Source organism: Equus quagga, chromosome 13, assembly GCF_021613505.1.
Source record: "Equus quagga isolate Etosha38 chromosome 13, UCLA_HA_Equagga_1.0, whole genome shotgun sequence".
Lineage (NCBI taxonomy): Eukaryota > Metazoa > Chordata > Mammalia > Perissodactyla > Equidae > Equus > Equus quagga.
In genome coordinates, this window is record NC_060279.1 from 19,806,581 (window position 1) to 19,834,263 (window position 27,683).

The 27,683-nt window shown below is 37.6% G+C and overlaps 1 protein-coding gene across 4 annotated transcripts in view; it reads left to right on the top strand.

Annotated features, from left to right (window-relative positions):
* The window catches only part of HMCN1 (hemicentin 1), a 433,459-nt gene that overhangs the window by 167,708 nt on the left and 238,068 nt on the right, over positions 1-27,683 (top strand). For 3 of the 4 annotated variants that reach the window (XR_006891498.1, XM_046681569.1, XM_046681570.1), the window contains exons 7-11: positions 1,517-1,637; positions 2,792-3,055; positions 4,293-4,437; positions 7,300-7,421; positions 13,019-13,294. Coding sequence is in view for 2 of the 4 variants with exons in the window: in XM_046681569.1 (XP_046537525.1) it covers positions 1,517-1,637; positions 2,792-3,055; positions 4,293-4,437; positions 7,300-7,421; positions 13,019-13,294 (928 nt within the window). In the remaining 2 variants the exon portion in view is untranslated. Of the gene's footprint in view, positions 1-1,516; positions 1,638-2,791; positions 3,056-4,292; positions 4,438-7,299; positions 7,422-13,018; positions 13,295-27,683 lie in introns of those variants that run through there. The other variant, XM_046681572.1, reaches the window with a different exon arrangement.

Here is a 27,683-nt window from a genome sequence, read left to right on the forward strand (position 1 = left end):
ATCTTTAATTACGGTGTGGCTTCATCTGCCTGTTCTCCAGATGAAAATTATATATATATATTTCTAGTGCATTCTGACACTGCTCTAATACTTAAATATGTGCTTCTCAGTGTTGAGATTGAGCTCCATATTTGGTGCCCTGGTTATCATCTCAATGTTTTTCTCTCACTCCCATTTCCTACTTCTACTTAAATGCTGCTATCATGCAATCATTTTATTTTGAGACAGAATCTCGGTGATCAGTGTAATAAAATAATGGTGAATTCTTGTTCGTAAGCCTTCGGTGGTTTTTAAAATGCAGATTCCTAGACTCTGCTGATCAGAGATTCTGATTCAATAAATCTGGGCTGGAGCTCAGAAGTCTGCATTTTAACAAACAACCTGAGTGATTTTGTGTAGGTGTAGATATAGGTGGTCCTCAGATCATTATTTTGAGAGCTACTGAGGTAGAGGCGAACTCTGACTGACTTTGCCCCTGGAAGCACTGTGGTGAAGATCCTGGAGCCCGACCTTTGGATTAAAACCCCACTTCTGCAGTTAGGAAAGCTTGTGAACTTGGACAAGCTATTTAATGACCTGGTGCCTCTAGCTCCTCATCTGTACAGTGGTGATAATGATGATATATATCTGATAGGATTGTAATGAGGATTAAACAAGCCAATGGCTTGGGAAGTGCCCGGTAAACATTAATGTTATTATTTGATCCTGTGGCCCTAATCCAAATTACTAACTTATGCACATATGGGTCACTTCCGTGCTTAGTTATCATTCAATATTTAGTCCAGCCATCATCCCTTTTAGGAGGTTTTAGCTGAACTACAGGGTAATCTATGTTCCTTTTATGTATTTCTATGTACATTTTATGTATCTGTCACTGCATCATATTAAAGACTTCTATTTCTCCATCTGCCTCCCTCACTGGCTGTGAGCTCTTAGAGGGTGAGGACCATGTTTTACTCACATTTGTGTCTCAACACCGAGTACCTTGACTGGGACATGCCAGCTGAGGATGCCAGTTGGCTGGAATCTAGATAATGGTCAGCTCTCATGCTTGTCTTGCCTGTATCTTCCCAGAGGCAAAGAGAAGGGAAATATTTTCCAGAATCAACCTGGATGATGTTTAGGGGAGAAGATTTAATCGTTGATTCATTTCATCCATATTTGTTGAACATCTACCATGTGAACCACAGTGAACAAAGCAAGTCCATGTCCTCATGGAGCTTTTATAGCTGTACTTCAGATCTATTCACTGGTGACTAAAAACCTGTATCTTTTATCGTTGGGCATGCAATATATTACTGAATTGTGTTTTAGAGCAGTCCCCTGGGATGTGTATTATAAAACTTGCATTTAAGGTATAGAATCATGGTTAAGGTTAGAACACCCAAATCAGAGCCTCAATTATTGGACATCAATCCTAATGAAACACTCTGTAGTTTCCCACACTGGTTAGTATTTAGCGTGACCGGCATCCTGGATCAACTGCTGATGAGGTTTGTTATTAAACATTTTTCAGACTTCTAGCAGTGGAAGGCACTCTGTTCGCATCACTGGCCTCAGTACGATTGATTTCCGAGCTGGTTTTTCCCGAAAGCCCACCCTGGACTTCAAAAAGACAGTCAGTAGACCAGTGCAAGGTTTGTATGTGCATATTACTTAAATTGGAATAGTAGATATCTGAGTGCAGAATATTTCGCAGACTGTCTGTGATTTTATAATTTTGTAATATTCAACAAAATTAGGAAACGTAGCATTTTTACTTTAAATGTGGTTGCACTCTTGACCTAGTCACTTTTTCTCAAAGCGTAGTGCTAAGACCTGGGATACTGAAGTTACTTAGGGAGCTTGCCAAAAATTAAGATTCCTGGGCTCCTCCCCAGATCTCCTGAATTAGAACCACAGAAGGTGGGGCCGAGGAATATGCACTTTGATGATCCACCTCAATTGATTGCTAAACTTACTAAACTTTAAAAACTACTGACCTAGATCCTGAGACTTTTTCTTGCTAACATCTGTAAATTGCCTTGTTGTCAAGGGGAAAATGTGGATTGTGTGTCTGTAAATAGCTAAAAAATTAAAGACACCATGTGTCATTGTATGTTCAAAGGTGAAATTATTGCTGATTTTTAAAGCTTGTTCTTCCTCTTATTTTATTCATGCATATTTTATTTATTCATTATTTATAGTTTTACAGCTAAAAAGACAGCTCAATCCTACCATGACTCTCAATTTTTTTCTATGTGGTTGTTGCTTATTTTTTTTTATTCCTGTAGTTACTGGACAGATACAAATAGTGAATTTTTAAATATTCATATAATCAAACATCATATAACACAATATTCACAATTCTAATTTTTCTACATATAAACATTGTTAAAATACTATGGGGTCAGCTCCTGTGACCTAGTGGTTAAGTTCAGCAGGCTCCGTTTTGGTGGCCCTGGTTCAGTTCCTGGGCATGGACCTACACCACTCCTGTGTCAGTGACCATGCTGTGGTGGTAACTCATATAGAAAAAGAGGAAGATTAGCAACAGGCTTTAGCTCAGGGTGAATCTTCCTCAGGAAAAAAAATAAAAATAAAAATAATTAGGATTTCCTAAATTTCTCTGATCATGAGCATACTGTCTTTTATGTAGAAAAGATTCTACAATTAGGCAATGATTTGTAAGATCGAGTGTAGTACTCATACTTATGGTACTTGTTATCTGTTATTCTAATGCAAAAAGTTATTTGATATGTAACCTCAATTGCATGTTACTTGTAAATAATAATAACTCTTTCTCCTGTAGGAATACCTACCTATGTGCTGCTGAATACCTCTGGAATTTCCATTCCAGCTAGAGTAGATCGTCTTGAACTTCTGAGTATCTCGGGCAGTTCTCTTAAGACTATTCCTGTTAAATATTACCCAGATCGAAAACCTTATGGCATATGGAATATTTCTGACTTTATACCACCAAGTGAAGCTTTCTTTCTCAAAGTAACAGGCTATGATAAGGATGATTATCTATTCCAGAGGGTATCAAGTGTTTCCTTCTCTAGTATTGTCCCAGGTGAGACATCATTTTATTCAACATGTATTGATAGCTTAAGAGGGTTTTTGTGGTCCTGTAAGTAAAGAATGGACTATAAAGTAAAAAATAATATCCTCACATTACCACTGAGTTACCAAATTGATGGGCATTTACTCTTAGGTAACACATTTTTTTCTTAACCATATAAAGCACATCCAAAGTTTCATGTTAAGTCTCATGGATTGCAGTTCTGAAAATTTTGACTACTTCAGTCAATGTAAGAACTGGAACTGGGAAATTCTGGTGCTTTTACTCCCCCTAAAACAGCCTGGCATGTGTGTTTAATGTTTGATTAAGCTGTCAAAATTGGCTAAATGGGCTAAGAACAAAAACTTCTACATTGTGAACAGTAATTCACTGTAAATAACTGGTGATGATTCTGCCTTTATTTATTAAGTTGTTTAGTTAATTAGTAAGCTAGTTACTTAAATATACATCATACATAGAGAGATGAGATCACAGATTAGGGAGTATTTGGGGGTATCAGGTAGCATTTCAATTTGTCTATCACTGAGCTATTTCTTAAGGCTGTTGGCTGAACTCTGATCAAAACTTTAGAACTGTAGCTGGAACCACAGACAGACAAATAGATTCAAGGATTGTTTCTAATGTTGTACTTTTGGATGGAGGGACAACACTTTATCATCTATACATAAGGTTGCGATTGGAGAATTCAGGAACCACTCTACAGCTATTTAATAGTTGAGAATGGTGCAAATAGAACCAGCCTCAATATTTCCTCATATGCAGTATTCAAAGTTAGTTGTCTCAGCCCCTAAATTGAATACTACAAAGTTTATTGGCTTCTTAAAAATCAATTTTTTCATTCCTTTTGGGAAAACAATCACCCTATGAATTTAATTCAAAGATATGTGGATTCTTTTCATATATTTACATTTTTGAAATCAAAATGTGTTCTACAATTGACGTATTCTAATTATCTGGTAGCTTTTTTTCTGTCTTGGTGGTACAAAAAATAATGCTGTGTCAACATCAATGGAGTTTTAGATTCAATGAAAATGCTTTAGTAAAGTGTCTATGGAGATATCAGAAATTAATAAGCTTTGAGCAAAGATATTTAAAGTGATTTTTAGTGACAGATTAATTGGAATGCAGAGGATTTACTGGAATAATTTAAGTATGTAGCTTTTGAGGGGATTAACAGGGAGTACCCAATATCATCGTGACCTTCTTGCCCTTGTTCTTTTTTTCCTAGATGCTCCCAAAGTTACAATGCCAAGGAAAACGCCAGGATACTACCTGCAGCCCGGCCGAATTCCCTGCTCCGTTGAGAGTCTTCTGCCCTTTACTTTGAGCTTTGTCAGAAACGGAGTTACGCTTGGAGTAGACCAGTATTTAAAGTGTGTAAATGTTGTTATTAGTAATAATATATAGCATTAAACATCTAAATACAAATAGATACTTATTTCAATGTACTTTTTCATTGGAACTTCTCATTTATTTGTTCCATCGTCATGGAATGTAGTAGTGAACAAAACAGACGCAGGTCTGCATCCTTGTGGAGTTTATATTGTAATGGAGGAAGACAGAGAACTAATGTAATTTGTTACTATAATCAATGCCAGGATACATTCAAAGGTTGATTTAGGTTTTATAGAACGTGACTTTTATATAACTTGAAAGTACCTTGTGAAGACAAAGAATACATAGTTGTGAATGCAAAGTTTCCAAACTTTGGAGGGGTCCTTGCAAATGAGAGGCCCCAAAGCTTAAGCGTTATTGACTTCAGGGTAAACATATCTCTGAGTCTGATTAGAGTATTATGATAAGTGGATCTGATAAGTGCTATGGTAAATGCGGTACAGGTTAACTGGGACCAGTAATACTGGTGGGTGGGGTGCATGTGTTTTTGGCCAAGTTGCAATTTTAAAATTCAGGCTAAGGGGCATGTGAGCCAAGACCTGGTGAGAGAGATGGTCATACAGATATCCAGGGAAGAGCATTCACACACCAGGAACATCAAGTGCAAATGCACAAAGGCTGGATCGGACTGAGCATGTGGGAAAGAAAGACAGGAAGGAAGCCAGTGAGCTGGAGTGCAGTGAGCCAGAAGAGGGGTGAAATGAGGTCAGGGAGAAGTGGTGTGTGCTGGGGGTGGGGCTACAGGTCGAGCCGAAGCCTGTGTGGCTGGCTACTGCATATAGCAATCAATGGGAGTAGGCAAGAGGGCACCGGCTTTCCTTATGAAGATGGGAGAATTTTTTAGACAAATATAAGTAATCTAATGATAAAAATTAAGTAGACCTTGAAAACTGGAGGATGATTTCTAGAAAATGTGTTTTTAACTTACCGTGAAACAAATTACATATTCAGAAAACTCTAGGAATCATTTTGCTAAACTTCTATGCTGTTAATTCAATATTAACATAAATTTTCATGAGATGTGAAATATTTGACAGCATTAGCTTATACAGTCTCTTTATGGGAGTCATTTGAAGCAAAAGCAATGGCAGGAATGTTCATTACAAATTTAGAAAATTTGCCATTATTTAAAGATTGAATTGTATTATTTCCTGCTACTTTTTTTTTTTTTTTACATAGTATATCTTGATGATTTACTCAGCTGCATGTTTAATAACCAGCAGCATAACCGACCAGGATATCAAATGATGGAGCTACATAACTGACTGATGAAATCAAATAATTCTGTTTTGTGTTTAAATAGTCACATTTTTTCAAAGACACTTGAGATTCTTTATAAACATTAATTCATTAATTCCACACAGTTCCTGGGAGGTAAGCCACAAGAATGCTTTCTCTCATGTTTCCAGCTCTGTGGCCCAGAGATGTGACATGCCTTGCTGACATATGTTAAGCTCTTTGGATGTGAGAGGCTAGGGACAAAATTAGGCTTGGGTGGTGATGGACTGAGACCGTCATCCTGATTCACTCCCACGTCTCTGCCCTAGATTTCCTAATAACTTGAAGCGTGTGACTTAATCTTTGTTATGTGAGTCGCTATGGTCACTAGGGATGTAAGAGAGATTAGTTTGCATAAGCAGCAGGACACATTTCTATTTGACGTGTTCTTTCCCTATTCCAAAGGCCATCCCTTCAAAGCTTTATCATGGTCGTATGGTCTTAATGTCAACTGAGAAGGCTACGTGAAAAGGAGAATTTTCATAAACAAGAGAGGAACAAGAATAACTTTAAAGAATATTCTACAGCAATCTTTATGTTGGTTATGTGCGTTTGAGCAAATTACTTGTCCTTCTTCCTGGATCTCAACTTTCTTGTTTTTAAAATAAGGGACTGGGGACTTGAAGAATTGTCACTTTCTGTTCTGAAATTTCCATGTGTCTCAGTTTTTGATGAATCCTACATATGCTTGGCTCTGAGGTAGGCAATGCAGAAGACATGAAAGACTGTATGTATTTCAAACTCCTACCTTCCTGGAACCTACCAGTACCTCCTAGACAATGACATCCGTACACTTGGGCTTAGTACACTGCTGTTAAGCATTCAAGATACAGCTTAGGTGATCAGTACAGCATGGAATCAACTCATATCCCGTTTTCTTGTGAATGTGACAATAAGGACCACTGGTGCTTGGCGCATACACAATGGAAAGGAAATAACGTTTACTGAAGTGAACATTCTCAGTTACTAAAGTATATGGAACAATGACTTTGCTTATTTTCTTACTTTTCTGATGATAGGCACCTGTGCCTTGACTTTCTCTTACAAACTCTAGGTTAGTGCTAAATACACGCGATCTCAGTAAGTTCTTCGTCGTTATTTGATTCTGGGTATGGTTCGTTTGGGTGGTGACCAATCTGCAGTCATTGCTGTAAGGTATTCTATCTTACACCACTTTCAGACTTCAGTGGAAGGTGTCTTGACTTTGCAGTGGGCTTTTCATTTCTTCTGTATCGTGACTGTTTAAAAGGTTATAGATAGCTACAAATGATTGTAAGAAAAAATTGTGAAAATATTTATGACATTTCAATCATATTTTGAAATAAGATGATGTCTGTTTTGTGGATTGTTGGAATTTTTAAAATAAGGATTAAATATCTATTACCAAGGCATTTCCAGAAAATGAGAAGCTTAACTTTCTGGTTAAAATACAAAAGGTGTATAATTTTAAGCTATAAAGAACTTGGCGGTTTAATTAATTTTCTTCAATGGTGACATCACTGCTTTCAAGTTGGTCTTGCTTTTTTTTGGTAACTAAAAGGGTTTCTATTTTCTTCCCCCAGAGAATCTGCCAGTGTGAACTGGGATATTGAAAAGGTCACCTTGTCCGATGAAGGCTCCTATGAGTGCATTGCTGTCAGCAGTGCGGGGACTGGACGGGCACAGACGTTTTTCGATGTGTCAGGTAATTGTCACGAATTGCTTTGCAGTTGCCTGAGTCTTAATGCAGCTGTGGAAACGGGTTGTTTGCTAATCCTGGCTTCACCGCATATTAGCTGTGTGACCCTCCTTGGGCCAGTGACTTCAGGACTCTGCCTTGGTGCCCCTAACTATAAAACGAGGATAGTATCTGTAAAGCTCTTAGAAGAGAGCCTGGTTCATAGAAACGCTTAATAGACGTTAGCTATTATTATTATTATCATCATTATTATTTTTGGAGGAGTTTAATATATATTTTTTTGAAAAGGCCATAAAGGATTTTCCGTTGAGAAAATAAAATTTAAGAAAAGGGAGGTATCTATTCTGATTATAACGATATTAAACTGTCTCTTTCCCTCTCCCATATTCATAATGAGCAGAGTGCTTTTAGAAATGAATTCTGACAGCTGAATTGAAGACAATAATGAAAGCGATCATGTTCAAGAAACACAGGACCTCAGTGGCTACGATATTGGTATTAAGAAGGGCAGAAGACATGCTAATTATTTGACACTTAAGTAGAATGTTTCCTATGAATAAATGGGAGACGAGGCTTAGATTATTTATTTATTTATTTATTTTTTAAGATTTTTTTTTATTTTTTCCTTTTTCTCCCCAAAGCCCCCTGGTACATAGTTGTATATTCTTAGTTGTGGGTCCTTCCAGTTGTGGTATGTGGGACGCTGCCTCAGCGTGGTTTGATGAACAGTGCCATGTCTGCGCCCAGGATTCGAACCAACGAAACACTGGGCCACCTGCAGCATAGCGCGCAAACTTAACCACTTGGCCACGGGGCCAGCCCCGAGGCTTAGATTATTTTATAAGGTAGAATATATTTTAGTGGAAAAGATAGTTTTTTCCTTTAATCTCCAGAATTCTTAGGAAGCAAAAAAAGACTACCATGTGTAATTAATGGTCAGGATTTAAGCCACTTACTCAGCATTTACCTAGAATTTTTTGGAAACTGTGTTTTGACTGAATTATTTTCTACCTGCCGTGTAGACTAGCCTTGCTGTGTGTTTAATAGTAACCCTATTCTGACCTGAATGTAGCTGCTGAGTTTGTTACACTGTCTCTACTTGACTTTAGTACTGATGTGCATTTTCTTGAGACAATTTAAGACAAAAGTAGCTTTATAATTGTAGGGCTGTTTAGAAGTCTAGGATTTAACGTTTGTTATCAACGACTCCAAGCTGAATTTTAAAACAGGGGCGTGCAAGTGTGTTCTTCTTGCAGTAAATTATTTGTATTCTCTTGTTCTTAGAAAAATAAAGTTTGTCTTCTGAAACAATTTAGCAAGTTGACATGCATCATAAACTATTCATTTTTTTGCATCTCCGGTAATTATGAAAGGCATTGGAATTGTGTCAACATTCCTCAGCTTCTGGGAAAACAAACGCTTGAGCACTTGAGTTTTTTCCCAGGAATATTAATTAAGGGAAGGACAACAGGGAAAGAGATCTGAGTGACTTGATTCAAACATCTTGCGTAAATAACTGAGAAGTGTCAGTAAGAACTCACGAACTGACTTAAGAATTTGTCTGTGTGGTGTCGGTAACTTCCGTGTGTCTGTTCCACACACGCCCTTCCAGTATTAATCTGTGCCAGCCAAGCAATGGCATCGCTAGGAAATCCTACTCTGCCCAAGTCGGTTTTTAGGAATTGTGTCCCACTCAGTCAATTATGAAAGAAGGGCACAAGCATTGATGGTAGTGGCAATGACTGTAACAGCAGAAGTAGCAAGCAAGTGCCCCTTTGGACTTGAAAGAGTGGATCTGTTTTTCTAGGCTAACTTTTGCTTAACCTACCCGCCCCAAACCTCCACCCACTTCCAAATCTCCCTTAGCCTAGGCTGAGGTCTCGGTTCATCCAGCCTATGGTAACTGCTTACTGGCACGCTGGAATCATAGGATAGTTAGATCTCATATTTGGGGCCAAAGTGTTAGGAAACAAGGCTTTATGGGGTCATGATGTTTTTGTATTACTGTGGATATTATTTTATAAAGTCAGAGAGCACCCAAGGGCAGTTTAAAGAAAAGCTAAAGTTCTACCAATAGGTCATCTCAATTTTTTCCAGCATTTTCTTCTGGATGACGTGTTTAAGGATTTTTGCTTCATTGGAAATATTGGTGATTGATTGTTTTAAATGCAAAATGGGTATAAAAAAACTATTTATTGCATTTAAACACATGGAAACTAATGAATAAAACTGCAGAAGCAGGAAAAAAATTCTTTTCAAATGGTATTTGGTTGATGTAGTGTTATTATAAAGTTATATTAATTTTCTCTACTGAATTTCTTTGTTAACACAATGCCCCTCCTCCAGCACACACACCGGCATACACACACACACACAGCCCTAAAGTTCTCTAAATCAAATACTGAATAGACAAAACTTGTCAAGTGCCTGTCAGTGACAGGCAATCTTAAATTATAATTGCAGGATGCTCTTTGAGAACAGGATAAGACTTGGAAATATTATTACACCACCTTATCATTTTATAGCTAAAGAAACTGAAGCCCAGAGTAGACAAATGACTCATCATTTATAATCAGATGGGTTTGTCGTGAGAAGTAGGTTCCTGGCCTCCTGTCTCTCAGTCCAGTGATCTTTACCCAGTGTCACAAGGCCAGCATCTTCCTCTCTTAGTTTTGAGGTTCTGTCTCTGGTCCCTTAATCCTGGCCTCAGTCATTCTTTCACTTAGAAAGGCTGTCCCTCAAATTCCCAGGACCAGGCTGTTTCTGGTAATTTCTTATCTTGGCCTCTTGCACATTGCTGTAAATCCTCTTTCCTCATCTCCCCATCGCCACCAAATTTATTTATGTATTCATAAGTATTTCAGTGTACTTAATATTGATTATCTCTAGATATTTATGCAGTAGTGGATGTATAGGTCATATTTCAAATCTCATCTGTCCCTGTATGTTATTAGAAAGTTGACATTTTATGTATTTGAATTTATATTTGAAGAGGAAGTTGACTCTGAGGCAGAGTTTGTATGCAGGTGGATTGTTGGGGAGTTTTCTAGGGAGAAGCATCTGTAAAGGGGTGAGGGAAGTGGGAGAAGTTAACTTGTGAGGTAGTCACAGCAGGGCACTCAGCGGATCTCACAGGGAGCTCTGGAGCTGGGATAGCCCTGAACTGAGGCAACTGGGCTGGGCTAGGCGCTTGTTTCCTCATTAAGTTGTCACCGGAAGTGGGCTGCACTTGGACGAGGGCCTACCGCTGAGCATGTTTAGCTCCCTTGGCTAGGAGCTGTGGGTAGCCAACAAGCTTAGCAGCTGGGAAATGGGTTCCTTGGTTTTTAAGGGGGATCTAGGCCTGTACCTGGCATCCCCTACATGCCCATAATATGAGATTTTACATTTTCTAAAAATCTCATCAAATCCCTAGTCTAGTTGAAAAAGTGGTTTCAAAAGAACAAAAAAGACAACTACACAAAACATCTTGTGGCCTTCAGAAAGATTTTGATAGAGCGTGAGCATATGCACACAATAATCACTTTCAGGTCTTCGGTGGTCTATAGCATCTTGTATGTTAGAATCATAGAGCCTCAGCACTAGAAGGGGTCTTTAAGCTAACCTAATTTAATCATCTCATTTGTCAGACAGGGAAACAAACACAATGAGTAAATTGGCCTATCTAAGGTCACCCAATAGTCAGGGGTAGAACTAGGCAGCCTCTGTCTGCCAGATTCAGCACATAAAAACATAGGATGCCCAGTTAAATTTGAATTTCATATGTGTGTCCTAAATATTTCATGAGACATACTTATACTAAAATATTATTCAATGTTCATCTGAAATTCAAATTTAACAGAGCATTCTGTATTTTATCTGTCAAACCTAGTCACACTCCAATCAGAGCTTCCTAACTTTGTCACGTACTCTTCCCACTTGATTCACCAGCTGTTTTCATTTAAGAGATATTAAAAACATAGCAGAGGGCTGGCCCAGTGGCGCAGCAGTTAAGTTTGCACGTTCTGCTTCTCGGTGGCCTGGGCTTCACCGGTTCGAATCCCGGGTGTGGACATGGCACCACTTGGCACACCATGCTCTGGTAGGCGTCCCACATATCAAGTAGAGGAAGGTGGGCATGGATGTTAGCTCAGGGCCAGGCTTCCTCAGCAAAAAGAGGAGGATTGGTAGCAGTTAGCGCAGGGCTAATCTTCCTCAAAAATAAATAAATAAATAAATAAAAACACAGCAGAATGATAAAATTTATGTTTCTTTTTTCATAGTTTAAAATAGCGTATAATCCTCTAAAAATGTTGGGAAAACAAGAGTAAATGTAAAGGAAAATCTGGAAAACACACACATGTCTATCACTCAGAGATAACCACTATGGTTTTGGCATATTGCTTCCAGGTGTTGCTCTAGGTTTCTGTTATTCATCTGTACTTATATACAGTTTTAAATAAAGAAGGATAAAGTTTGAATATCTGATACTCTTTCGTATTTAAACTAAAACAGACACATGGGTTTCCAGCCAGCGTAGCTCACCACAGTTTTGATTGCTGTGTTAGTCCTCAGGAACAGCTTGCTACAGCAGATCATGTTAAAGCATTTGGGCAGTGTGAACTTTAGAGGGGCCTTTAGATTTATTCTCAAAATTGACTCTCTCTAGAAATGTTGGTCAAATATTTAATTTGTAAGTGGCTCTTGACCACATCTGAAATGTGTGTGCATTACTCAATGCCTTCATGGCATCTGCGTACGTGGTTCTCTGTGTACAGTTTTTTTGTGTGTGTGAGGACGATTGGCCCTGAGCTAACACCTGTTATCAATCTTCCCTTTTTTTTTTTTTATCCCCAAAGCCCCAGCACATAGTTGTATATCCTAGTTGTAAGTCCTTCTAGTTCTTCTATGTGGGATGTCACCACAGCATGGCTTGATGAGCAGTGTGTAGGTCCGCGCCCAGGATCCAAACCAGCAAACCCTGGGCCACCAAAGTGGAGTGCGTGAACTTAACCACTATGCCACCGGGCCGGCCCCTCTCTGAGTACAATTTTATTAAAGGGCTATCCCTACTGTTAACTTAACCTTCTTAAATCCAAGCATTCCCCACCCCTGCTGGAGGGACGTTCATCTCACTCTACTGTTGTACTGTGTCTTCCGAATGAGATTATAAGCCCCCTTAAAGCCAATACTATCATATCTTTGCCATATCTACCATACTTTACATGCTACTTTCTTTAAAACTCTGAATATTATTAAATTTCAAACAATCCATAAATGCTACTTTGTTCAAAACACAAATCAAAATTTGTCTCATTCCACAACCCTAAATCAGTCTAGTCATATACCCTTTTGCCCTGCCTCTCTGATTCTCACATCTATAATTATAGACTTAGGTTTGAGTATACTTTGGTATGTAAATGTGCGCTACTTTTTAAAGCATCTTTCAACTAGATGATCATTTTCTTGGAGTGATAGACATATATCTTAATGAATGAGTTCTGTTGTACTGCATCTTTTCTACTAGATATTCAATACATACTTGTTAAATTTTTAAACCACGTGTGTAAGTGAGCGAAAATGACTTCTAGACCTCTTGATTTGAATCTTTTCATTTCACACAGAGCCCCCTCCCGTCATTCAAGTGCCTAATAATGTCACAGTCACTCCTGGAGAAAGAACAGTTTTGACGTGTCTTGTCATCAGTGCAGTGGATTACAATCTAACCTGGCAGAGGAATGACAGAGATGTCAGCCTGGCGGACCCAGCAAGAATGAGGATCTTGGCTAACCTCTCTTTGGAGCTAAGGAGTGTGAAATTCAGTGATGCTGGAGAGTATCATTGTGTGGTTTCCAATGAAGGAGGATCGTCAGCTGCTTCAGTTTTCCTCACGGTGCAAGGTACTGTGCTGATGGTAACTTCTGAGTTATAGTGTCTTTCTGTCTTCCTCCTTTGATCTCTGTTCCCTTAAGCTGGCTATCTGACAGTGACAGCGTCTACCGAAACAATTACAGTTTTGAATGATAGAATGTTTGTAGATCTTGAGTGGTTTAAAGCTGACTAAACTGGAAACTAAAACATCACTAACAAATAGGTGACTTTGAAACAAACACAACTAGTTCTGGTAGTTGAAGGCTTTTATTTTAAGAGAATATAAATAGAAATTGTTTCTGGAAGATTTAATAGTTTTAAATTCTCCAATCTAACATGTGGACTTTAAAAATAATCTAATTGGTTAAAAAAATTCCCTTCCACTTTGAATATGTCATTTGTGTATATAACTAATTTACTTTTATTGTTTTAATTAAGGTTTAAAATGTTGCTCATCTTGGTGAAATTTTTTTGAAACTTAAGCTGAGTTGTTTTTACCTTATTTAGCTTACACACACACACACACACACACACACACACAAAGAATGCTTATTGAAAATAAACTAATGTAAGACAATCTTGAATTATGTCTACATAGACTAAATATTCAGGTAACTGAAAACAAGTGTACATATTAACAATGTAGTCCAGTGGCTACTAAATATGTATGTTATTCATGACCGTCAAATGGAGATCAGAAACTGTTCCAAAGCATCTCTTTTGGTAGAATCATATTTGGCTTCTAAATGTCTACAGAGCAGCTGGGACTCTTAATATAATGAGCAAATTACTGTTGGCAGTTTTTCACCGTTAAGCTGAAAGGTTCAGTTGCTGCCTCAGCAGAATATTTCATTTCAAATCCTTGATGTGGGAGACCGATTACCTCCGAATTAGGTCTGGCTGTTTGGTTACAGTATCAGAAACAACTTTATCGAATGCCTGAAGTAACACTCTCAGATAATTTTTTAACAAGGTTATCTAAGAGAATGACCATTGAGTTTCCAGGCTAGCTCTTAGAATGTTATTAATGGCACAAAAACGAAACTACAGTGAGAATTAATAAGATGGTTGATATCTGATTCTAGTTTTCTCACTGGTAGTTGAGATATGTTCTGCAGTCCAAACGTGTGTCTTTTGCTGGTTAATCTGGTGAAAGCTCTAGGGAAACCTTGCTTTTGTAAACTGTTCACTACATTTCCACGTGGTAAACTGCCTTGATAATTTGACTCAATCCAGGTAGTAACTTGAGTTACTAGAATTTTGGAACTGTTTTTACCAAACTGATTGTTTCAGATAGAGCAAATGCTAATGGACTTTGGAAATTTGATCTTGGTTCTTTTCCTGAAGTCCCTTAGAATGAGATTGTAAAAAGAAAGCAGAGCCTTCCTTGTTTCCCCAGGTTAACGGTTTAGTCCGTTAGTATTCTGTTTAGTGAATTAGAACAGTGACTCTCAAACTTTCATGGATAAAGCATTATCCAAGAAACTTATTTTTAAGAGATCAGATTTCTAACCCTATGTCCAGAGAATCTGATTCCATAAGCATGGTGTGGGGCCTGGGAATCTGCAATTATAGCAGACAGCTCAGGCTGTTTCATGGACAACATTTTCTGAAAACAGCATTTGAATCTCTACAGAATGAATCTTGTGATCTAGAAATGTATATCTTTAAAGGAAGGCCTTGATTCTCTCTTCCTTCTGGTAAAATACAGTCATTATTATCCAGTATTTTAAATAAGTGCTGAGGTAAGATGTTATATAATATACAAAACATAAATACAAAAAATATATGACATTACGTGGTTATTGGTCAGCCTCTGTAATCTCTAGTGGAGTAAATCTGTTTAGAGGCATTATGTTATGGCCTGTCCAGTTGGTCTTGAGTTTGAGAGACCAATTTTGATGCAAAAGGATGTTTTAAAGATCTAACAAAAATATATTCTAGAATTGATGACACTTTTTAATAAAAAATAAGACTCTAGCTATTGATAGCCATTTGAATGTATTAGTTTATGGTGAATGCACTATGAAAGCTATGGCTATTTGATGAAATAAACTGCTGTACTTATGGTTATAATTCATGAGAACGTAAGATGCTTGTCAACTATTAACATTGAATCTTAAATTATAAATTAATTTCATCTTTATGCACTTAAATGTTTTAAAAAGTAGGAATAAAAAATAATGCCAGACGACTTAAAAGATAAAATAGTTCCTTGAACTGAATACACACTTCAGGAATAATTTTCTTGCTTACAGAGCAATCAGTTACTTAACTCATAGCCTTTCTTATGTTGCTATGTCTCTACAAGTTTGTTCGGAAACTATTTCTGTCTAGCATATTTATAAGAGTTAAACATTCAGATTTTACAAATTTTTGCTAATATTTTTACAAAATATAATTAGCAATAATTTTCTGGTTTAAAATAGTATACGTCTAGCTATGACAGCCTCTCTTCTTCTAACAGTAAAATATCTGTAAAGACCTCAAAAAGACAAAAGTGAAGAATACTAAAAACCAGTGGCAATTAACAGTAGCAAAAATTTGGGGAGGAATTTTACATATATTGTATATAAAGATTTTTATATTATATTATTTATATTTTCTATATTATATTTATATGTTATATTAATATTATATATTATATAAATATGTATATTTAATTTTTAGTTATATTTTAAGGTCAGTGGAATGAAAATCCCAACCAGTGGTCCATCTTTTTTATGTTCACGTGAAAGCAAGGAGGATATATCTCCGTCCTTCTTCCACGTTTGCTCCAAAAAGAAAGTGATACTCTTTAGGGTGTCAGAATGCTGTCTCCTTATAACCATTAATAGCTATAAGCATCCAGTTAGGAAAACAATGGGATAAGAAGTGGACAGGCAACCTGGTCCCAGGTAGAAAATTGCAACCTGGGATATATGTTTCTCGCCAGATGAAAATATTTGGAAGCAAGGGAAATATTCAAGGGTGTCAGTTAGACGTGTTAGAGACAGATGGTAGCAGAAGCGGGCATCCCATCTCAGCCAGAAGAGTATCATGGTTGAGAACTGGGCAAGGAGCCATGCACTCAGACTCTCATGCGGCCACAGAACTGCAAGGGGGGTGCAACTGGAACAGCAGCAGGCAGAGAATAAAGCTAGGTCCATCCAAACACCTTGTTGACAGACACTGGGTCTGGATAGATATCAGCTTATTTGAGGATAAATAAACAGAAAATTATCAAAGCAAATGAAGCAAAACAGGAAAAGAATAAAGCATAGGACTTAAGAATGAATACTCGGGAGCAAAACAAGGGGGAAAAGACTTAGAAGAAATGGATCCTTTGAAGGTAGTTTATTCTAGAGAATGAAAAAAAAATGTTTAGTGTTGCTAGTGTTTTTCAAAAAGACCTATCCTGCTTTAAGTGGAGTATATATTTATAAAAGAAGAACTGGCTAAGATGAAAGGACAATAGCAAGTGTGATGGAAGAAATAAAGAATTTTATGTTAAAAATGCAGTATTATAATGCAAGTCTGAATTACAGGAACTAAAGAGCAAAGTTTATACTACATGAAAATAAAATCGGGGTGTGTTGCATAAACTTGAGAAGTTCTTTCAAAATGTTGAGGAAAAGAATGAAGAGTTGAATAATATTTTTTTTAAGTAGAAATAAAAATAGAGAATGGAGCTTCAAGCTAAGATTTATAGGTATATGGCATATGTAGATATATGTAGCAAAGACAACTGAAACTAAAGAAATAGTCAAAGATATAATTAAAGAAAATTGTCCTAGGGAGAAAAACAATTATCCTGAGTCAGCAAATCAAGCAAGGTCAATGAAGGGGGCACTTCATTTAGACACATCCTGGCTAAAATTTCAGCTTACAGTATGAGGTAAAAAACTCCACAAGCATATAGACTAAACCAATACATTGTAAATAGAGGAATAAATTCTCAGATATGCTAAAGGCTAGAAAATAATTGCAGTGGATATTTGTTGTATTTCGGCTCTTAGTGTCTGAACGCATCCCCTAATTTTGGGGAGGAATTCTTTATTATCTTGGCTGGAAGCAGAAAACAGATCAGATAATTCCCTGTCCCCAACCCCTTGTAGGTCACATGACCTAGAGTTGGCCACTCAGATGCTCCCAGTGGGACTTGAACTCTTACTAAGACCATGGATACTTTAGAAGACTTCAGTTTTGGCAACATCATGGAATTTTGAGTCCAGTAGCAGCAGAAACAAATGTCCCAGTAGCCCTTTTCCATCATCCTAATTTACCTCAGTGATTATTAGGCTCGTTATCAATTTATCAGAAGAGCCTTGAGAGGAAGCGCAGAAACAATGGCTCTTTGAATCAATCACACTAATGAGCATGAGAGAATGTGAATGGGTTGATATGCTTATTTCATTATGAGAATTCCTCACTATGGAGATAATGGTCTAATTAGACACAGGAAATTCCTCAGAAAAGAGATTCCCTCAGGCTCAGAAGTCCATGCAAACAAATAAACATACAAACAAAGAGAAGCTACGCACAGTTATGCCAGGGGAAAAAAAAAAACCCAACTAAATTGATATATACAAAAATGTGACTATGAAATTCACTACTGATTGTTTGAGGGCAATGGAAATATGAGTGACTTTTTTACTTATGCTCTTCTGTACTTGAAAAAAATAGTATTTAATGAGAATGGATTACTTTAAAATTTTGTGTAAATCAGATTTAAAAAATTTTGAAAATGCTCACGTTAATTTTACTAGGGGATTGAATTATATATGAGTAATATGTTTTCTTTCTTTGCTAAATATTCCATAGATTGCCCTGTCACTTTGACATTTAAAATAAGATACAATTAAGAAAGTAAATAAAATAGTTTAAAAATGAGGAATAATTAAGAAAATAAATTAAGAAGTGCCAGCCTGGTGGTGCAGCGGTTAAGTTCACATGTTCCACTTCTCAGCGGCCTGGGGTTCTCTGGTTTGGATCCTGGGTGTGGACATGGCACTGCTTGGCGCACCGTGCTGTGGTAGGAGTCCCACATATAAAGTAGAGGAAGATGGGCACGGATGTTAGCTCAGGGGGCCAGGCTTCCTCAGCAAAAAAACAGAAGTGCCTCTCAAAAAGTGTCAAGTTAGAATTTTTGACAGTACAAAAATTCAAGTTTGAAAGTTCAAGGGTCTGGAATTTTATAGACTATATTATGGAATAAGCTATTTTAAATCCTTTATGAACCAAAGTGAGGTTGAAGAAAGGGAATAAATGCAGAATTTCAATTGACAATTAAATTAGGTTTTCTTATACTGACTAGCCCAGTAAGAGAGCCATGAAAATCTCTTCTATTTTCCCCTTTGCAAGATTTTCACAGGAATAAATTTTGATTTATAGAAGTCTATGTCCATGTTTAAATAAAGAAAATTGATTTTTATTAGCTCATCTCTTTTCCTAGACATTTTTAATACTTTGAAGTCTTGCTAGTGAAGCTTTTCATTTTTGAAGGTTGACCTGAGACCCGTGTACGTTTGTTTTAAATATTAGTGCCATCTTTGTGGATTTCGTTTAAATGCAATGAAATCATATACTTAAAATGAAAACCCCCAGATCGTTACCTGCTATTAAAAGTTAATTTTATTCACTGCCGTGGTTGTTTGATATCCCAGTATGAATCAGCACAAATGAATAAGACACTCTGTTAAAATACTGGCTTTTGTTGCCCCCTGTACAAGGAATGTAATAAGGATTGAATTGGAGGTCTTTAAGTTTGAAGGAAAATATTCTATTGAGATTTTGCATCAAGTATTCCCCACAAAGATATGCAAGGAATATGTTATTTTCCTATAGAAATATTTGCTTTCCTAATTCTACGGTGATTATAAATTTCATGAAAAGTTTAATATTCGCTTACTTTATCTGACAAATGTATTCTACTAACTCCATGGTTAGGGGCAAGTTTCTGTTATAACACAATCCAATGCTGTGCAATAAAATATATAAGTGAATATCATACATTTCATTTTCTTTTATCTTTCATCCAAGACGTTGATGTACTGTATAGATGTTGGACTGCTTTATTTATAGAAGGAAAGAATCCTATTTCTCTAAAGCTTAGAGAGAGATGTTAAAATGTCTTTAAATAGATGATATAAGGAAAGTTAAAGAAGCAGACTTATTTACATTGTAAAAGGAAAAGAAAGGGATATAATGACACACTTCAAGTGTATAAGAAGTTGTTATAAAGAAGCTGTAGGGGCCAGCTTGGTGGTGCAGCAGTTAAGTGCGCACATTCTGATTGGGCGGCCTGGGGTTCGCCGGTTCGGATCCCGGGTGCAGACATGGGACCACTCAGAAGGCCATGCTGTGGTAGGCATCCCACATATAAAGTAGAGGAAGATGGGCACGGATGTTAGCTCAGGGCCAGGCTTCCTCAGCAAAAAGAGGAGGATTGGCAGCAGATATTAGGTCAGCGCTAATCGTCCTCAAAAAAAAAAAAAAGCTAGACACCATGGACATTTTAATTTCTGGCAAAAATGGACCATAAGAAAATGTGTACTAAGCCAAGCCTGATGGATTTAAGTGGGCTAGAAAGAAGGATGTCAGATGTTGGAGAAGTTAAATGCTGGAATGTGATAGCCAGGAAAAGATGCTCATGCTTTCACAGTGTGGGGACTTCTGGGAAGAGATAAAACAGAGGAATCAGCAAATGCTTCAACCCACTAAATTTTGCAAATGCAGCTACATACAAACATCTAAAAAATTTTGAGAGTTCATAACATACATTGTGTCATCTAACTCTCACAAATTGTGTTACCTTTATGTCTGTATTTTGCCCATAAAGAAGTGGATTCTCTGAGAGGTTGGTGGCTTGCCCTAAGTTACAAAGTCAGTAGGTGGCAGAGCCCAGATCTGAACTAGGTCTTTCCATCATTCTGCGTTGTATACAGAAATGCCTATATATGCTATTAGCAGGCCTACGGTACAGGAAGGTAGAAGAAGGTATAAAAAGAGAAAATAAATAAAGGACTCTCGAGTAAGGATGTAAAAGTGAGAGACTGAAACTTTTTGAAAAATAGAAAAGGTACAAAGTGTCTGCAGTTCCCATTGCATGGGTGCAGAATCTCTGGAAATCTCAGCATTGTGTGTAATGATGACGTGGAGAAATCACTGCTTGATTTGAATTCCCTGCCCCTCCCTCACTCCTTCCATCTCTGGTGCCTTATAGAGCCGACCAGGGGGAGCACGTCAAGTTGGTGAATCCTTTGACTAAAGTTCTGGAAGAGTAGCTGCTAAGGAGCAGTCAAGAGAGAGAGAACTGTAAAAATGCTACCAAAACAAACATGCAGAGCAAATGTGAGATGACTAGACTCTGAGCCCTGTTAAGGCAGGACCTGATCTTCAGTTTTGTGTCTTTAGTGCCTGACATAATATTTAGCATGCAGTATTGCCTGCTTGCAGCCTGTGGGAGGGCTGAGTGAGAAGTAGAGTGTTTAGGCAAGGGAACTTTAGCCAAGTCTGAAAAATAGTTATGTCATGACATGTATTAAAAGTTATTTGATTCAAATGTTCAAACTTTGAGTTATTATTTTATAAATTAATTATCCAATTAAAAAATTAATTCTGTTTCTAAAGATTAGATATTTGTACTACATGAAAAATATAACTTGCTCTTTTTATATATGAGGAAGGGGTGTAATAATTAGAATATTAAGAATAAAAATTGAATTGGAGCTAATTCTGTAAAGTAGGAGTACTTATTTGCTGCATCTGCAAAAAATGTCTGATATGTTAGGAGCGTGTGGCTAATGAGAATGCAAAACTGGTAGATAATCATTCTGATCATGAGATCTTCATTTATGCTATTTCCCACAGCACTATCTAAATCATAGGTATATTTTTTTCCCATAATAATGAAACAAATACTGAAACACATGAAGTGGCTTGACTAAAAACACATTTTTACAAAGGGTCGGAGCTGGTGCCTTGTTTGTCCATTTGGTTATACATTTATTCATTCCTTCATGTGGTCATCAAAAATTTAAGTGTCAGACACTGTGCTCCTTGCTGTGCATATAAATGAGAAAAAAGCACCATCCTTCCCCTCAATAAGTCCATAATATAAGAAAGGACAGGGGCCAGCCCGGTGGCACAGCGGTTAAGTTCACACGTTCCGATTCTCGGCGGCCCAGGGTGCACCAGTTTGGATCCCGGGTGTGGACATGGCACTGCTTGGCACGCCATGCTGTGGTAGGAGTCCCACATATAAAGTAGAGGAAGATGGGCACAATGTTAGGTCAGGGCCAGGCTTCCTCAGCAAAAAAAGAGGAGGACTGGCAGTAGTTAGCTCAGGGCTAATCTTCCTCAAAAAAAAAAAAAAAAAGGAAAGGACATAACTAAATTAAATGAATAAATATTTAGAACACAATGTGAAAAGAACTACATCAGGGTGCGACAGAAGCCTTTAAGTCTGCCTCAGTGATGAGTGGAGATTGAGAAGGACAGGAGATGGTGCCTCAGGTATCCACTGGAATATGCCATGTAGAAGTCAGGAAAGCCTTTCTAGATGGAGAAAATTACATGCGTAAAACTGTGGAGGAACAAGGACACAGAAATGTGGGCTTGGTGAGAGTGGCGGGTCCAGCTGAATAGGGAGACTGGTCCCCATGATGGTGTGATTTTCTCTTCCCTGTTGTTTTCAGTAGTCTTTCATACATGAGTAGAAGAATCCTTTTCGTGGTTTTGTGGTGTTGGTTCAGCAAAAAGGGAACTGGAAAAAAAGTGGTTGCGGTGATGCTCTGTGGGGCTTAGGCTAGATAACAAAAGAAGAGAAGGTTAAAGGTGTGATCTGATTGGAATAAAAAAGAAGTTTCAAAGGAGTTGTGGCCATGGCAAAGTTGGAAAAGGGAATTGTGGGAATCAGGGAGTGACAGCTGGAAGGATGGAGGTTGTGAACCTCAGATGGGACTCCTAAGACAAGTGTTCTTTCGGTCGCATTGTGGGTTGCTTCCCTGATAAGATAACCAAGGTAGCAAATGAATTTGTCTAGCAACATAAATTAACTGCCAGATTTTGAAGTCTCTCCTTCAAGAAGTGCTAGGTAGGTCCACTTTCATATGCTTTTGATTCTATGCCTATTACATGTTTTGTAAAATTATCCCTTTTTTGAATACCTTAACTACCTTTTTCTAAAAGACTTAATTTTGTTAGAGCAGTTTTAGGTTCACAGCCAATTTTAGAGGAACGTACAGAGATTTCCCCATATATCCCCTGCACGTTTATAGCCTCCTCCATTGTCAACATCCCCCACCAGAGTGGTACATTTGTTTCAATTGATGAACCTGCACTGACACATAATCATCCAAAGTCCCTAGTTTACATTAGGGTTCACTCTTGATGTTATACATTCTGTGGGTTGGGACTAATGTATAATAATGTGTATCCACCATTATAGTATCATACAGAGTGTTTTCACTGCCTTAAAAATGCTCTGTGCTCTGCCTTTCTATCTCTCTCCCACCCTCCCAACCCCGGGAAACCACTTATCCTTTTTTAGTGTCTCCAAAGTTTTGCCTTTTCCAGAATGTCCTATAATTATATAGCTGTTTCAGATTGGCTTCTTTCATTTAGTAATATGCATTTAAGATTACTCATGTCTTTTCATAGCTTGATAGCTTATTTGTTTTTAGCACTGAATAATATTCTGTTGTCTGGATGTATATAACCAGCATTTTTTTTTTTTTGGTGAGGAAGATTGTCCCCAAGCTAACATCTTTCTCTATTTTGTATGTGGGTTGCTGCTGCAGCATGGCTTGATGAGCAGTGCATAGTTCTGCACCCAGGATATGAATCTGTGAACCCTGGGCCACCAAAGCGGAGTGCGTGAACTTAACCACTACACCACTGGGCCAGACCCCATAACCAACTTTTTAATGAATTAATTTACTAATTAATTAATTTATTTATTTATTGAGGAAGATTAGCCCTGAGCTAACATCTGCTGCCAATCCTCCTCTTTCTGCTGAGGAAGATTGGCCCTGAGCTAACATCTGCTGCCAATCCTCCTCTTTCTGCTGGGGAAGATTGGCCCTGAGCTAACATCTGTGCCCATTTTCCTCTATTTTATATATGGGATGCCTGCCAGAGCATGGTTTGATAAATGGTGTGTAGGTCTATGCCTGGGATCCGAACCAGCGAACCTTGAGCAGCCAAGGTGGAGTGCATGAACTTAACCTTTACGCCACCAGGCTGCCCCCTACCCTCTCCCCCCAGCTTTTGATAGTCAAAAGGTCTCCTTACCATAATTGATTCTGGATCAGGAGATACATGTAAAATAGGTAAAGCTTTAATAGTTTCCTTTTAATATGCCATGAAGTAATAGCTAGTTATGGTTTGCCACTTTTTTCCAGGTCAGATGAGAATGTAAGTCTAAAGTTGGCCTTCCTCTCTTATTTGCAAATTCTATGATTTGGGAAAACTGTTAAAGAGAGCCAATAAAGAAAACATGATGCGGTATTCAATGTTAATCACTGTTTACTTGAAGATTTCCTGAGTAAGAAAGAATAAAATGTTTAAAATTGTATCTTTCTCATCAATCATATTTATTATCTTAATCTGCTTTGTTTCATCATCTAAAGAAGTCCCTGAATTTATGATTTTTGTTGTTCTTGTTAAGGAAAGAAAAAGTATAGCATTAAATGGAAACCATGTTAATATATAAATAATTTTATACTAGGAATTACTTAAAATGGATATCAAGGCAGCAAACATTTGTACATATGCATATACTTGTATCTTATACTTGAAAAATAAAAGTTGTAGATTTTTAAGAAAAGAGGATGCAAATTTGCCATTAAGATTTTGTTGTTAAATAGTCTTACCTAAATCTGTCATTGCGTGTCTCTGAAATTATTGTCTTTCTCTTAACTGAATTTCATAACCACATTGGTGTTTGGGTGTGGGTTTTTTGCAAATCTAGCATGCAACTGTCAAGATGTAGTCCTTGCCTGTGTGTGTTGTTGCCAATGCACCACCTACTGGTGAGTCAATGAATTAGCGCCCTTCTCTCTCAGGTTTCGTAGACCTCTCTAATCCAGCACTGTCCAGTGGGACTTTCTATAATGATGGAAATGGGGTGTATCTATGCTGTCCCATAGCTGTATGTGACACTTGAGCACTTTAAATATGGCTGGGGCACCTAAGGAACTTGTTTTGAAATTTGATTTAGTTTTAGATAATTTAAATTTGAGTTTAAACACACATGTGGCTAGTGGCTCCTGTATTGGACAGCACAACTATAGTCTTCTCTGGAGAAAGAAGAAAGGCAGAAATAGCAAGAGCCCAAGGCTTAGGAAACTTATTGCAACTGCCATGTATGTTAACCGCTGTCATAATTCATCTAAATTATTGCCATTTAGGAATAATTCTACCATTTTGGAAAGGTTGTAGCCAGGTCTTCGTATTTCCATTGATGAGATCATTTGGAAATGTTGCATTTGATTCCATATCTTTGGGATTTTAGTGGCCCTTGCTTCTTTCCCCGGGCAATTAATCTCTGTTTTTCTTTGTTTGGTTTGTTTGGTCAATTGGTTGGTTTTTAGTTTTCATCTTTTGCTTTTTGGAAGGAATTCGTGATCACTTGTGTGAATGCTAGTAGCCATTGTAAAACTTAAAAATGTTAGAATATATTTCATTGCCATTTCTACATATTGAAAATTAAGGAAAAGTTAACAAGCCTATCTGTCCATTGTAAATCATTCTTAATGACATTTTGTTAGTTTCATTGTGCAGGCTTTGTGCTTAAAAATTAGCACCAGAACTAGCTGGAGTCACCTCCCTAATCAGAAATGGAAGTAATGCGTTTGTGAACAATGTCAATATGTTTTCAATAAACTGGTTGAGCTAAATCAGTAGGTACACATCTGCTAGGATAAGACATAGCTAGTAATTAGAGTTCTCGGCAGGCTCAATGATAGTCATTATGTAACTTTTTGAAGTTAACTTTTTCTACAGGAAATATAGATACTTAGAAGAGCCAGAGATCTTGTAAAATATGTTTTACAGTCTGTGTGATTCAATAGCAATTAGGTTCAGTAATTAAATAGCAATTATTTTCCAATTTCTCATGTAGCATTGCGTGGTGTTAGATCATTGAATGTTTTAGGGGAATATATTACCCACAATGAAAAATATTTCTGGAAACAGTTGTAAACCAGTTCTATTATGTTTTCAGAAATATAAATCAATTAGGCAGTTGGGCCGAATGTAGGTTTTAACTATCTCCAAAATGAAGATATTTACTTAGATTTTAATGTAAGAACTCAAGTAAGAAAAGATACTTAATACCAAAAACTAGTTAATGGAGTATCTTTCTTCTCTTCAGAGTCTTGATTCCTCATTACATACAATTTTCAGTAGGAACATTTAGAAGCTTGGGACTCTTCCATCACGGAGATCAATTGACAGCCTTGAAATACTTTTTTTCCAAAATGTAATTTAATGCCTTTTAAACAACGACAATTGACAATTGATTGTTCCACTAGGTTCCTTTTGGGCACAAATCCTTTTCGGGGGGGGAGGGACATAAAAGCTTCTAAAACTTTATAACCCTGCTTCTTTGATCACTGAAAGATACTGAGATAAAAATCCTTTCATGGCGGATTCTGTTGATCTAATTGCTTCTCAGGGTAATGAAAAAGCACTAGACCAGGAGTCAGGATCCTTGGGATCTGTTTTTGGGAATCATGCCTTACTCCTCTCTCTCTGTGCTCTTCTCCCCAGACCACACAAACACAGTGTATCGATTTTTAAAATTGAATTTCCAATACCCTTTTTATTTATGGATGTCTACTGGGGACACATTTTCTGTGGGCTGATCCCGGAATCAGGGGTGCTGATAGGAATCAGTGTAAGAGAGTTAATGTGAAATTTAGAGTTCAGATGGAATTAACTGAGGCCTAATGATATTTGGGGGCCCAGATGCCTCCCACTTTCCCTGTGCATGGTTAGTTCCGTGCTTCACTCTCTCCCATCACTCCCTTCCTTCTTACCTCCACTGACAACACCCTCATTCCACTTGTGTGTTGCTTGCCTCTAAACTATTAAAATCCTCTTTCTATGGACTTCCTTTCTTTCAATTTTGTTGCCCCACTCTACTCTATAGTACAACCAGGTGAATTTTCCCTAAATATTGCTTTAAATGTCCATCCACTCAAAACCTTTTTGTAGTTTCCTAATTACCCCAGAATACAATGTACATCCTTCAGTCCTCCACAAACTGACTCCTTCATAATTCTTGTAACATTTCATCTTCAACCTTTATCTTAATAAAACAATGTATGGAGAAGAAAAAAGAAATAAAGCTGTTTCTTTTCCCTGTGTGAATACCATTCACCTTAAAAGAATCAGATACTCATGTGTCTTTTTCTTTACTCATGTTTCCTTAATATGAGTAATGGAATATTTGAGCTTGATAGTAAGGCTTCGCCTCTACTTATAAATTAAAAGTAGAGAAACTATCAGGTTAATTATTTTGTGCCATAAAATATTACTGATGCTGCTAAATTTTAGATGTCAGGGTATATCAAGCCAATAATTTTCAGTGTCTGTGTATGAGATTTGAATTATCTTAGCATCAAATTCAAGAGGATGGGTAAGTACTACTCTTGTCCTGTCTCCAGTCTCCCAAACTGAGCTTTTCTTCCCTCCCCACCTCTGGGTTTATTTATTTATTTTTTTTGAGGAAGATTAGCCCTGAGCTAACATCCATATTCACCTTCATCTACTTTATATGTGGGATGCCTGCCACAGCATGGCTTGACAAGTAGTGTGTAGGTCCACACCCACTGGCGAACCCCAGGTGGCCAAAATGGAATCTGCAAATTTAACTGCTGTGCCGCTGGGCTGGCCCCTCCCGAACTGAGCTTTTGATGACAACTGAATGTTTTCTCTGCCAGGCTCCATGTCCATTATTCCCTCAGTGGATTCCTGTTTCCCACTGCTATGACTGCAGCCCCTGCTTCATTACTTTCCATCCCTCTGTGATTTGCCCTAACTCCACTCTCCATTTCTTGAGTCACAGAGGCATCCCAGCTGCCTCCAAATTACATCATTCTCATTCTAGTTCACTGGCTTAGCTCTCAGAGCTGTTCTGACTCTAATACTCCCTGTCTAAATCCTACCTATAACGTGAAGCCCCGCTCGTAAACCACCTCCTTTCTGAATATTGTCAGTCTCTTTGTTCTGGTTTCCTGAAGAACTTTTATTTTTTTTGCCACACAATTTTGCACATATTCACAATCAATTTCATGTGTTTAGTTACTTTTTTCCCAATCATATGATGTGTACTGTGAGAGACTTACTGTCTCACCCCTTTTTTTTTTTAACCATAGTGCCTTGCACAGAAAGAAAAACACAATTGCACCCCATAGATGTTTATCCCTT